Genomic DNA, 13,508 nt, shown 5'->3' with positions numbered 1-13,508 from the left:
TGGTTAAGCAATAAACCCCATATTGTATTCCTTAATACTATGTCTAACTAGAGTATCATACACAGCTTCGCAGTTTCGTTTTCAATATGCACGACTTGAAAGATACGTTAGGGAATGAAACCGTTCAAGTTAAATATTACTAACCTCAAGAGGAAGGATGATGTGTGTCGTTGTAGCTCCATACTTCTTCGCAATCTTCAAGTCTTTAGTAATACTTGTAAGTCTCATATCCTAATACTTTCAAGCTAACCTATACGAAGTTGACTCTAGCATATAATCAAGCGAATCTTTAAATGAGTTTTGATTCACTAAAATATGACAACCAAACTTGACATACCAACGCTTGGTGGGTTCAACCGAGCAATGCTCTAACACAAACTCATCACCACTTCACCATAAGAACCACCAACTTCAGTTCATTTTCACCCATTTGTAGCTGCAACACTCATTTCCATCTGCATTTATTCATGTAATTCATACTACCAAAGCAAAGCAGTAACAGCTCATTGGCATCTTCAAATAATCTGCACACTGACTCAAGCCATTCAGTTCAGCTGCACCAGTGTGACCTCCATTCTGTAGCTCTTCTCTACTTACAATGTGCAATCACATTCAATCAATCCTAAGCATACATATAACTAAACCAACATTTACTCTCTTGACTTCTCACTATAACAATTGCACCTTCAACATCATCTAAATACCCCCATCAGACTCATTATCCATCAGTCTTCTCTTGATCTCACAGCTAAATAATCCTGTCAAAACCATATAAGAATATCATGAGATGAACATTACCAACATAATCTTCTTGGAAAACACCAAAAACATCACCACTCGGTCATTTACAACCCGAATCCATCACCACTTCCTCCATAACAGCAACCACCACAAACCCAGATTTCCACAAATCTCGTTGATAGCATAAAAAATAAGAGAATCATCTTCTGTATCTCAGATCCCCTTTTCGTTCTTCATTAGTTATCACCAGATTAATTGATTATGTAATCTATTTGATTCCAACTTCCAATCTCAGATTCCACAACACCGAAGTCATTTGAGTTCCTGCCATCTTCTCTGTCATTCTAACAACCCATGCTATGATTCTTTGAAACCCTTACCAAATCAAACCAATACTACAGATCCATCTCTTTCTTTGCACCTTTCTCTCCACCAATGCGAACACTGGTTCATACCCATTCTTGACTTGAATCAAATGGCAACAAAAGATTCATCTTCTATCAGCTGAGAATATCACCATCAATTTCTTCTTACAGCAGTGGCAGGAACCGTAGGGGAAGAAATATTTTTAGAAACTGATGATTAATAGATCTTCTAACATAGATCTGTGAAATCGAAAACCTGAACTCGGTTAGTAGATGATCTATGAAATCCAAAACCCTAAGAGGATAGGGAAGAGAAGAGAGGGAAGAGAAGAAGATTTTTTTCGAGTAGATGGGTATGGAAAAAGAAAATGATTCTTGTGGTTGAAACGAGTATTAGTGGAGAAAAGGATAAGGGGAGAAACATCCTCCAGGTGATTTGGTGTTGGGTGAAAATATCTTTCGCGCATGTGAATCGCACGCCTAAGAAAGCCAAGTGTTACAACCCAAGTGTGACCAAGCGTGTGGCTCGCACGCCTATTAAAAAATTTCATAACGGCTGGCCTCTGTTATGAAATAATGAAATATTTGTAATGTTCATCCTATTACAACCATTTTGTAACGGGAATTTTGTAAAGGCCAGTAAGCCGTTACAAATTTTAGTTACGAATCCAAGAATTTGGTGTAGTGGACAGAAGGATTTGGACGGGTATTATATCTGGTGATTTCTCTAGTGTATAAGAGAAAATTCCCAAGTCTTCAGTGGACCAAAAAGGTATGGAATCATTCTGTTCATCCAAATTTGTCTAGCAATGTTTGGAAACTTGATCAAAATATATGTGCAACAGATGACAATATGAAAAAGAGTAAATTCAATCTAGTTTCAAGATGTGTATTCTGTAAAAATGACGAAGAAACTTTAGAGCATATATTATGGTGTTTTAAGTTCAATGAAATCATTTGGAGTTGGCTTGGAGGGATCTTTAAATTAAAGACCCAAAATCCTTAGAAGAAATTTTACGGCTAGCAAAAAATAAAAGTCATGCTATTAAATAAGTATGGATGATTACTTTTCTTAGTACAATGAGAGAAGGTTCGTGAGGAACAAATGTGTGTATGAAAATGTTAGATGCAATTCGAATCCATCAAGGATAAAGTGTTTCATTTTACTGAAGAAAGTGAAGTTACAATGAAAGCTACCATGTGGAATAGTTATGATGATTTGCAGGCGTTAAAAATATTTGGACTAAAAAGGAGAAAAGTAAAAAAATATAGGCATAATGAAGATGTTTTTCAAACTTCCAGAACCAAACATATTGCTTATGCGTTGTGATGGTGTTTCTAAAAGGAACTCCAGGGATCTCTGGATATGGGTTTATATGAAGAAATTATATAGGAGAATATATTTTTGCATTGGAAGCTGGTTTGGAGATCTCCACAAATTATTTTGCAGAAGTAATATCATTCTTGAATACAGGGAAATGGGAAATAAGTAAAGGATTTTATCATCCAATTTTCAGGACTGATTCAAAAGCAGTACCCACATCTTTCCATAAACATAGGATACCTCGGTATGCAAAAATAAGATGGTGTACAATATGTAAAAGGCTCTATTCTTGGTTCTTTATTCACAGCTACAGAGAAATAAACTTCTCAGCGGACAAATTATCTAAGAGGGAATCCAGTCTTATAAAAGGTGAAAGAATAATATTTGAAACTAAACCTTCTCTCATGTATGGTCTGGAAAATACAGATCAACCTTATTACAGGTTCTATTAGTTGTATGCCTAGAAATAAAGGTTCTTTCCATTTAGTCATTTGAGTTAGTTCCATTAGGGACTTTTTTTATATTCTTTGGTAACTTTGGTTTTCCTATTTTTTATTATTTAGCAAAAAAAATAGCTTATATGTGTTAAGTTTGAAATGGTATAGCATCCGGAATTTAGTCTAGTGGTATGATTCTCGCTTTGGGTGCGAGAGGTCCCGCATTTGATTCTCTGCAAACTCGATTCTCGGAATGCCCCTTTCAAATATATCATCATTTTTTCTTAGATATTATCCCCTTTTAAATAGAGTTTGAAAAACTTATATCCGCAACAAATCGATTCTCTGAATGCCCCTTTCAAATATATCATCTTTTTTTAGACATTATCCCCTTTTAAATAGAGTTTGAAAAACTTGTATATGTAACAAATATAATTTCTAAAAATTATACAATTTCAAATGAACCATTCTAGGTTGATTAATACATAAATTCGAGTTTAATGATCTTGCAAATACCATCAAGACATGTTTAACGATCTTGCAAAAAACCATGACGATTTAATCATATAGGATGTTGAAGAGTGTTCTACTTGATAGTAAGTAGTATTCTTAATTTTGGTTTGCAAGTTGCATTGTGATTTTTAGGTCCGACAAGATGGGTCTTATAGTGTTGATCCAATTTATGTGCATAGAAATTTTTTTTTTAGTGTCAGCTTTGGTTTATTACTGTTTCTTTGAGTTTTCTTTTCTCTATCTCTAGTTTTCCGCCTCCACACAGCTTATGTGTTTTTTCTCATCTCTATTCTCATCCGGCAAGACACACTTGTAACTTGAGAATGCAGCAACTAGTTTTCCTGATGGCTTAATCGCAGATGTATGGGCAAGGCTAGAACTAAACTTCATGTTTTAACAGTAGGCGCACACACTTATCAAGCTTGATATGTTCAAATTTTCTAATCCGAATATATTTAAAAAGTTTTGTTTTCCTTGGTATCTGGGCATTTGGTCTAGTGGTATGATTCTCGCTTTGGGTGCGAGAGGTCCCGAGTTCGATTCTCGGAATGCCCCCTCTTTTTTCTTTGTGTTTTTATCAAACGTGCATTGCGTGGGATAGTTGAGAAAGTGTTTTTGGTCACTTGTGACAGTAATTCGAAACTTCGAAAACACGTTCTGAATCTTCTCTTCTTATTTTCTTTTTTGGTATGGCTAGGTTTTGTTTTTTCTCTTTTGTTAGATCGAGTAAGGCGCAGCGGTCACATTCGGAGAGGAGAGATGGTTATGGTACGTACCTATTCTTCTAAATCCTTAATTAGTACTTATTTATTGATTTTTTTGGAAATTGGTTTTGGTTTGATTATCTTGAATTTGGTAACAATAATATTATTGCTTGAGTTTTTTGATATATGCATATTTTCTTGGAACTATCATCGAAGTTATGGGTAATGAGAACTGTTGTGCGGAACATTGTTCTCTGTGTTCCAACAGAGGATCGGAGGTTTAATGATATATGCGAGATATATGTTTTGGTTTCAGGAACTGAAGGTGTTGAAGCAGACCAAGCTGAATTTCAGCATAGTGTTGCCAATGTTCGTGTATTTAAACCAAAAGAGCTTATTGTCACCACTGATGCGTTCGATCCAGGACGTGATTTAGGTCAAGGAACATTTGGACGTGTGTATAAGGGAATTCTCGAAGATGGACAGGTGAGAGTTGTTATACGTTACCTCCTATATTAAGCAAATTTAGTCCCAAGTAATAGATGACTATTCAATGTTACTGACCAACTTAAATTTCAGGAAGTTGCCGTGAAAAGGTATTATCAGGAAGATTTGTGGACGGAGGTTCGAATGCTCAGCTGCATCGACCACTCTAACCTCATCAAGATGATCGGCTATTGTGATAAAGGGAATGATCATATTATTGTTCATGAATTTATGCCATTACGATCGTTGAATCTTCACTTGCATGGTAAGGTTTCTTGGTTCTCACCATCTCATGGATCATGACATGGAGTAATAAGTAATTGACTTGGTCTTCTATGTTGTAGACCTTAAACCAGGCAAGAAGCCTCTAGACTTGAAGACTAGGATGAAGATAGCAGAAGGTGTTGCGAAAGCTTTAGAGTACTTGCATGATCAAAATGATCCTCCTATAATTTATGCTGGCTGGAAAAAACCGGTATATTACTCGATGAAAATTATAATCCAAAGCTGTCAAATTTTGATTGTGCAAAACATGGTCCTAAATGTGTTTACATCACGCTGCATGGAAGGCTGGATGGAAGGCTGCGATACGGTTATAATGGTTGTAGCGAGTTACGTATGACTGGCAGGCTCAGTTTGAGATCTGGTATCTACAGTTTTGGTATTGTTTTGCTTGAGTTGATCTCTGGGTCCATAACTTATCAACTTTTTGATTGCAGGCACGTCCATTACTTAGTGACTGTGAGAAGTTCCCTGAAATTGCTGACCCACTCATGAAAGGACAGTATCCATGTCGGGGATTTATCCAAGCCCTTGATCTTGTGAAAATGTGTGTACAAGAAGATCCTCAGAAAAGACCACGTGCAGCAGAAGTTGTGACTACTCTTTCATGTTTAGTCTCCCAAATTTAAGAAGCACAGGGTACAACCACGGTACATAGAACATAAGCAGTTGCATAGGTAAAATTTTGGGATGAGAGTAGTAGTAAAGCCATCATCATAGAATAATGATGATTTCTTGTTGAATGAAATTACACAAGAGTTGGTCGACTAGTGATGTTAATTGAATTAATTGAATACCTTAAAGAATTGACTTCTTTATCCTGACGTCATTAGGGGCGAATCAGTAGAGTTAGGGGCGACACAAAAAGACAAAAAAGGTCACCCAAACCTAAAATCAAGCCACCCCATATTAAAAAATTCGAAATGGTAAAAATGTCGGTAGTTTATATTGATGTATGTTAGTTTGTGTTACGAAAATTATAATCGGTAGTTGGTAATTTTCTACCGATTATGGTAGTAGTCCCAAATTCAAAATTTTCAAACACCAGTGGAATCTTGAGTTTCTCTATTTTCACAATCGTCAGACTCGGGAAGTATACTATCTACCGATTGTACAATCGGTAGTTTCGTGATGTTAATTTTCTACCGATTATGGCAGTAATTCCAAATTCAAAATTTTCAAAAACCACTGGAATTTTGAGTTTCTCTATTTTCACAATCGGTAGACTCGGGACGTTTATTATCTACCGATTATACAATCGGTAATCTCGTGATATTCATTATCTATCGATTGTGCTAGTAGCCCCGAATTCAAAATTTTCAAAAACCAATGGAATTTTGAGTTTTTTTATTTTCACAATCGGTAGACTCGGGATGTTTATTATCTACCGATTGTACAATCGGTAGTCTCATGATGTTCATTATCTAAATTTTCAAAATCCAGTGGAATTTCGAATTTCTCTATTTGCACAATCGGTAGTCTTGTGATGTTTATTATCTACCGGTTGTACAATCGGTAGTCTCGTGATGTTCTTTATCTTCCGATTATCGTAGTAGCCCTAAATTCAAAATTTTCAAAAACCAATTGAATTTCGAATTTCTCTATTTACACAATCGGTATTTCCCGATGTTTATTTTCTACCGATTCAAATCAGAAATTTCGTTATGTTCTTTATCTACCGATTATGAAGGGACATATAAGTATTTTTAACCTATTTTATCTTACTCAGTCACCCCTAATTCTAACCGAGTCACCCCGAATGACACCAGGTTCTTTATTGGCTTTATAATCTGCTCCGTACTACCTTTTATAGGCTATGGATTTGGCTTCTCAAGATGGTCTGCTTACGTCTCTGGGCCAACTTATGCTAGCTCAACAATAAGATCATTAGTTACACTTCACCCTTTCTTATTCTTTTTTCTTAAAACCATACACATCTTACTCAAAAGTTGTTTTGTAATGGTAATTAATATTAGAAAAAGTTTCAAGTGCGGGAATAGGAGTTTTTGAATCACAATGCAAGTGCAACTCTTATACAGTTTTTGGATCACAAGGAATATTCCGACTAACTTGCCAAATTTTAGGGTCACGAGACAAAATGTGGATCATGATGCAGACTAATCTCATTTAATATGATGAACAACTACTTTTCGGTTAAGAGTAGATGATCCAGGGTTGCCCTTGTCTACATTGAGCATTTGTGTATATATAATATGGCATCATCCCAAATAAGTTGAAGATTGAAAATTTATATAAAAAGTATAGAACGAAATTAGCAGTTCACGTTTAAAATGATGATTTATTCCCCTGAATTTGTTTAGCATAGTTACTTAAACTCATGCGCATCATTTAACAAAAACAAGATTTGCAAAACATTAAGAAAAAAAACGCAACACTCAACAACTAACTGATGATATATAGTTGATTCTTGCATGTGCATTGATGAAATATTTGACTGCCCTCATATCTCCTTGCTAGCACGTACACGAACTCCATTGATTAAAAGCCAAACGGCCTCTACGCCGCCAAGGATTTGATCAATTGTTTCAGATTCATTGAAAGCTATCTTAGCAAACATTAACCGTCTTTGTGGTGGTTGTATTTCTTGCATATCGATTCTTTCTATACAGTCCCCATGCATCCTGCAGTAATTTCAACAAAACTAAATCAATTGTTACCCACAAATAGTTGAATAAACTTAATGTTGAATGTATAATTATTCTTACCCGACAAAATACTCTCGCAATTGATCTTCCGTAATTGGAAATTCCTTAGAGAATGTAATGAACATAGTTCGTTCACTCGGTGGAGTACTAACTCGTACTACCTGTGGTTCCTCCACTGTAGGCACCGATGAAGAGCCCCCGATTTCATTAAATAATCTCTGACTATATACGGTAGTATTTGTAGCGTTGGTCCCTGACATTGCTTCTATGAAAATATCTTCAAACAAAGTACAGCAGAGATCTTTTAGTCTGTTCGTGATTTCAATATACGGAATTGTTCCATCGTGATACAGATTCTTCATAGGTATATATGCCCGAGATCCGACAACGTGTATCAATCTTAACGTTATCGGGGTATCAATTAGAGAAGAAGGGGGTGGAGTCCTGGTGAGTATATGATATACTAACACTTTCGCTTCTTCGAAGGCGTAATCAATGATATCGCTTGGATATGATAGTAACATAGGGATGACATTGGGATATCCAAGGTCTTCCATAAAGAGCCAAAGAGCCATCACAGCCATACAGACTAAAGGTTCCTTACGCATGTTCACAGTAAGTTTTCTATACATATCTCTGTCTATCTTGTAAATAGATCGTAGTTGATCAATGGTTATCTCCTCACCGGAACTGGAATCGGAACTGGAACTGGAAGATGACATAATTATTTGAGAAACGACAGACAGATGAAATGTGAAAAGAGATGGGGCGGTGATAATGGGATTACTGGTTAGAATTATATATTGGGTTTTCAGGTTTCTTTTGGTGTTGAAATGTGTGTCTCTTCCAAAGAGATGTGTCTTTACAGTTCGCGTTGTCTCTGTTTCAGTCACAACGGTTCATTTAAATTACAACGGGTCGCTGCTGTTTCATTTAGCGCCAAAAGTTGCATGAAAACGTGGCATTATTTAAAAAGGTTATTTTGGTCACTTGACAAGGTGATACCTAATCTTCTAACGGAAAATGGGTCATTTGTCCAAATATTTTTAAATCACGGTTTAAATGGACGAGTAAAAAATAGTTTGGGTGAAATGGCCAAAAAAAAATAGCAAGGATGAAACTGGATTCATCCTAGCTTAAATTTAAAAAATAGCAAGGATGAAACTGGATACATCCTGTGTAAATTAAAAATAAGAAAAAATATTTGAAAATGGGCACGATGAAACTGGTTACATCCTGCCTACTTTTACATTTTTGTCCATTTAAACAGTATCAAAATCTAACTATCCAATTCACCCAGAAATTGTTGATTTTGGTCTTTTTAACCAATTTTGTGATCACAAAATTGGTCAAAAAGACCAAAAGACAAAATTCCTGGGTGAAATAGATTCTTAGCTTTTGATACTGTTTATATAGCCAAACATCATAAATATACTGTCTATATAGCCAATTTGGATATTTGGCCGAGGAAAATTAAAATAAAAAAATATGTCTTACCTAAAATACCCCTAACCTTCTAAACTCTTCTTTTCAAAGAGAATTTATTTCTCTTTTCAAAACCTCCCCGTCCCGGCAGAGCTCGTTTATTCCTCACCTGCAGAATTCGATCAAAGTTTCCGAGCTCGTGTCTTTTTCAGATCTGGTTGATCAATCATGGTGATTAATGACTGTTGAATAGTTTGTTGAATCGAAGTTTCAATTGGAGTTTCAACTGTTGAATCGAAGTTTCATCTAATAGCGTCGAACGGTAAATTTCAATTGAAATAATTTTGATTTGGTTTTTGTCCAATTGAAGTTTCTCTGTCGATTTTGAAGTAATTTTTAGTTGTTGATGATTTTTTATGAATTTGAAGATTAATCTTTGTTAATTTTTGATTTTAGTTGTTGATTTGGAATATCCAGGGTTTAGTTGATTATGTGACATTATTTTGGTTTGTCAAGAATCATGTTTTCCAGGGTTTAATAATCTTATTTTCAATGCAATATACACAGATGCAAACCAATTTTGGGTTTAGGTTATTATTAGGATTTCACCTTTACGTTACACAACCACAGAGATGTTATTGAAAGACCTAGAGATGTTATTGTGAGCAATTGGAATCAAAAATACCTTACACAACCACAGATTATGCATGCAGTTGTTGATGCTTATGTTACTTTCAATATTGGTGATGAACTCTGGATTGATTGATTGGTTCTTGTTTTTTTGGGTATTTACTGATGATAACTTGGTTGAGTGTTAGAGGCTTAAGGGAAATAGAACTTTGCTAGTAAGTACATAGTAACTTGCTGAAGGAGAAAGTATTATATGGAACTGTTTAGAGCAGTACTCGTAGTCGTAGAAGTACATAGTAATTTATGACAGCTTCTTTGGTGGTACATTGTGCCAAAATGGTACTTTGATGATATACAGATGCAAACCATTTTTGGTTTTAGTTAATTTATAGGGCATTGTACACAGATGTTCGTTTATTCGTGATGAGAAAATCTGGATTCCAGGGAGGAGAACATCTGCGTTAGGAGATGTTGCTATAGCGAGATTATAATGGTTGTTGAGAGAGTGGAAGAGATGTTGGAGTATGGGTTGTATGAATGCAGTTGGTGGTCACATTGTATGCTTGTAACTGCTGCTTATTTGTTTACATATAATTTTTTTCTTTGTTTATTGTCAATTGAATACATCCAGATTCATTTATATTTGTTTTATATATTCCCTGTAGATGGATCGTCATTTTCTCTGTGTGGTTATCCGGGGTACCGATGCGTGTCCATACCAAGTTACTACGAAGTCAACAGTTGATGAGTTGAAGGCGCATGTCTGTTCTTATTGGAATATCATTTTACCAGACTCAATTCAGTTTGTATTTGACTATGAGGGGAGAAGCAATGTTGTTGACAGTGATGTGAAGCTCTGTTCTTTGTTGTCATTGTGTATTGTTAACCAGTTGTCTTTCTTGGAGATTCGTTTATTTGAACGTGTTCCTCTTCGTGCTCCTGATTTTGTTCGTGAACCTACTACGAGCGAGTTTAGTTTAGCACCAGACCCTAGCAGAGCTCAGTTGGTTAATCCTTGTCATCTTCCGAGCAGCAGTAGAATGAACGAGTTTCGTTTAGCACCAGACCCTAGCAGAGCTCAGTTGGTTAATCCTTGTCATCTTCCGAGCAGTAGTAGAATGAGCAAGTTTCGTTTAGCACCAGATCCTAGCAGAGCTCAGTTGGTTAATCCTTGTCATCTTCCGAGCAACAGTAAAGTTACTCCTACACCTACAATGACGGAGTTTCTTTTAGCTCAGTCACCTTTTCCATCCTCTCAAGAGCTTGTTTCTTATCAAGATATCCCCATGTCTCAAGAACGTACATACAATGGAAAGTTGGCAATTAAAAGATCTTGCAGGGAGGCTGAATGGGAGTTTATTATAAAAGGTGTTGGTCAATATTTTTATGGAGGATGAGATGAAGCTCGTCTTGTTGTTGAGAAATATAACCATTTTTTTAAATATGCTACTGCTTCCTGCAACAATTTAGTCTAATAAGATTTTGTCTAATAAGATTTTGTCCCAGCTTTAGTCTAATAAGATTTTGTTTATTTAGCTTTAGTTATGCTACTGCTTCCTGCAACAATTTGGAACAAAACCAGTTAAATCATATTTTTAAATATGGATGAAACTCAATTATATCCTATCTTCAAAGATAGATGAAAACCAGTTTCTGCAGGAATCAGATGAAACCCAGTTACATCCTATATATTTTGAAACCCTGATTCTTCAAATTGATTTAAAACCCTGATTCTTCACTGAACTGATAGATTGATTGAAACCCTAGAAACCTCTGATGTTGTAGAGTAGTGTTGATGGTGTTTGAAAACGGTTAATGAAAACCAATTTCACGAAAGTGTTGACGGTGAATGAAACCCAATTTCACGAAGGTGTTGAAGGTTGATGAAACTAGCAGACGGTGGATGAAACTGATTTTCGGATGGTTTCTGATGAATCTGCTACTGTTGATGGTTAGGAGACGGTGGAGGAAATCGATTTCTGATGGTTTTTGGTGTAGGGAAACAGTGGACGAATTTGTTCCTCTTCTAGTTTGTGAGAAGATGAAGAAGAAGGATGTTGGCGGTTTTCATCTGAAGAGAGAAGGAGAACGTGGTTTTGTTGAGGAGACGGAGAACGTGCAGTTACAAAAAGGTAATTGGGTCAGTTTCAATTAAAAAGTTGAATTGTCCATTTGACCCAGACGAAACTTCTACCAATTCATATGGCGCAAAAAACTTGTGTTTTTGGCTATATAGCCCATTTCCTGTTTTGTGATCTTCTAAGTCCTTAATTAGTTATTATTTATTGAGTTCTAGGAAATTGGTTTTGGTTATTGCTTGAATTTTTTGGTATATGCATTTTTATTATGGATAATGAGTTAAGAAAGGTGAGAGTTTAACGATATATGCGGGGTATATGTTTTGGTTTCAGGAACTGAAGGTGTTGAAGCAGACCAAGCTGAATTTCAGCATAGGGTTGCCAATGTTCGTGTATTCAAACCAAAAGAGCTTATGGTCGTCACTGATGCGTTCGATCCAGGACGCGATTTAGGTCAAGGAACATTTGGACGTGTGTATAAGGGAATTCTCGAAGAGGGACAGGTGAGAGTTGTTGTATGTTACTTAGCTATACTTGGCAAATTTAGTCCCAAGTAATAGATGGCTATTTAATGTTACTATTAACTTAAATTAAATTTCAGGAAGTTGCCGTGAAAAGGTATGACGGGCAGGAAGATTTGTGGCCGGAGGTTCGGATGCTCAGCTGCATCAAGCATCCTAACCTCATCAAGATGATTGGTTATTGTGATAAAGGGGAAGAACATATTATTGTTTATGAGTTTATGTCATTACGATCGTTGAATCTTCACATACATGGTAAGGTTTCTTGGTTCTCACCATCTCATGGATCATGACATGGTAAATCAATTATAAAAAGTAATTAACTTGGTCTTCTATGTTGTAGACCTTAAACCTGGAAAAAGGCCACTAGACTGGAAGACTAGGATGAAGATAGCACAGGGTGTTGCCAAAGCTTTAGAGTATTTGCATGATCAAAATGATCCTCCTATAATTTATGCTGGCTGGAAAAACACGGGTGTATTGCTCGATGAAAATTACAATCCAAAGCTGTCAAATTTTGAGTGTGCAAAATATGGTCCTACTGGGGATTACAGCACGCTCTTTTCCAAGCTGCGATACGGTTATACTGCTGGTTCCGATATATGTAGGACTGGCACACTCACTTTGAAATCTGATATCTATAGTTTTGGTATTGTTTTGCTCGAGTTGATCTCTGGGCGGAAGGCTTGTGATATAACCAAACCCCATAAAGAGCACTTTATTCATGCATGGGTAACTTTTTTCTCCCCTTTGTCCACACCATTTATTTATTCTTTTATCCAATCTAGAGAGTTCAGCACAAATATTTTCGTCGTGCATTTCCTTAACTAACCAGCTTTTTGATTTTGCAGGCACGGCCGTTACTCAGTGACAGTGAGAAGTTCCCAGAAATAGCTGACCCACTCATGAAAGGACAGTATCCATATCGTGAACTTGTCCAAGCTCTCGAACTTGCTAAAATGTGTGTAGAACGAGATCCTCACAAAAGACCCCGTATAGCAGAAGCTGTGACTGTTCTGTCAAGTTTACGAAGAAGCACACACTAGCACAGGGTACAACCTAATCTGATCAATTTACTCCTTCAACCATGGTACATAAAGCATAAGCAGTTGCGTAGGTAAATTTTTTGGATGAAAGTGGTAGTAAAGTCATGGAACAATGATGATTTCTAGTTGAGTAAAGCTACAATAGAGTTCAATGATAATATTCTTGGCAAGGGGCAACATTGTAGGCAAGGTTGGTGGACTACAAGTGGTTTCTTTTATTCTTCTTTTTTCAGCTGCAGAAAGTCTAAATTGCATCAATGACATGTATCTAAACTTGAGTTTTGTTCGAA

General features: G+C 36.2%; 2 protein-coding genes, 1 long non-coding RNA gene and 1 other non-coding gene across 4 annotated transcripts; 3 read left to right on the top strand and 1 right to left on the bottom strand.

Annotated features, from left to right (window-relative positions):
• The first annotated feature begins 3,863 nt into the window (after positions 1 to 3,863).
• On the top strand, positions 3,864 to 3,935 carry TRNAP-UGG. The gene has a single exon. It is a non-coding gene; the product is annotated as a tRNA-Pro (tRNA).
• Positions 3,936 to 4,072: 137 nt separating this feature from the next.
• On the top strand, positions 4,073 to 4,706 carry LOC113322575. Its single transcript, XR_003347213.1, has 3 exons — positions 4,073 to 4,148; positions 4,401 to 4,570; positions 4,664 to 4,706. It is a non-coding gene; the product is annotated as an uncharacterized LOC113322575 (long non-coding RNA).
• A 2,607-nt stretch (positions 4,707 to 7,313) lies between these two features.
• Positions 7,314 to 8,240, bottom strand: LOC113324605. The gene is made up of 2 exons (XM_026572909.1): positions 7,579 to 8,240; positions 7,314 to 7,494 (listed from the first exon to the last, which is right to left on the bottom strand). The coding sequence occupies exons 1-2, from the start codon at positions 8,238 to 8,240 to the stop codon at positions 7,314 to 7,316; spliced, it is 843 nt and encodes a 280-aa protein (XP_026428694.1).
• Positions 8,241 to 11,422: 3,182 nt separating this feature from the next.
• Positions 11,423 to 13,218, top strand: LOC113324604 (probable serine/threonine-protein kinase PBL7). The gene is made up of 5 exons (XM_026572908.1): positions 11,423 to 11,705; positions 11,985 to 12,154; positions 12,253 to 12,427; positions 12,516 to 12,904; positions 13,024 to 13,218. The coding sequence occupies exons 1-5, from the start codon at positions 11,423 to 11,425 to the stop codon at positions 13,216 to 13,218; spliced, it is 1,212 nt and encodes a 403-aa protein (XP_026428693.1).
• The last annotated feature ends 290 nt before the right edge of the window (positions 13,219 to 13,508 follow it).

This window comes from Papaver somniferum, chromosome 11 (genome assembly GCF_003573695.1).
Source record: "Papaver somniferum cultivar HN1 chromosome 11, ASM357369v1, whole genome shotgun sequence".
NCBI lineage: Eukaryota > Viridiplantae > Streptophyta > Magnoliopsida > Ranunculales > Papaveraceae > Papaver > Papaver somniferum.
Note: the sequence above shows the minus strand (reverse complement) of the source record. Positions and strands in the feature narration are given on the sequence as shown.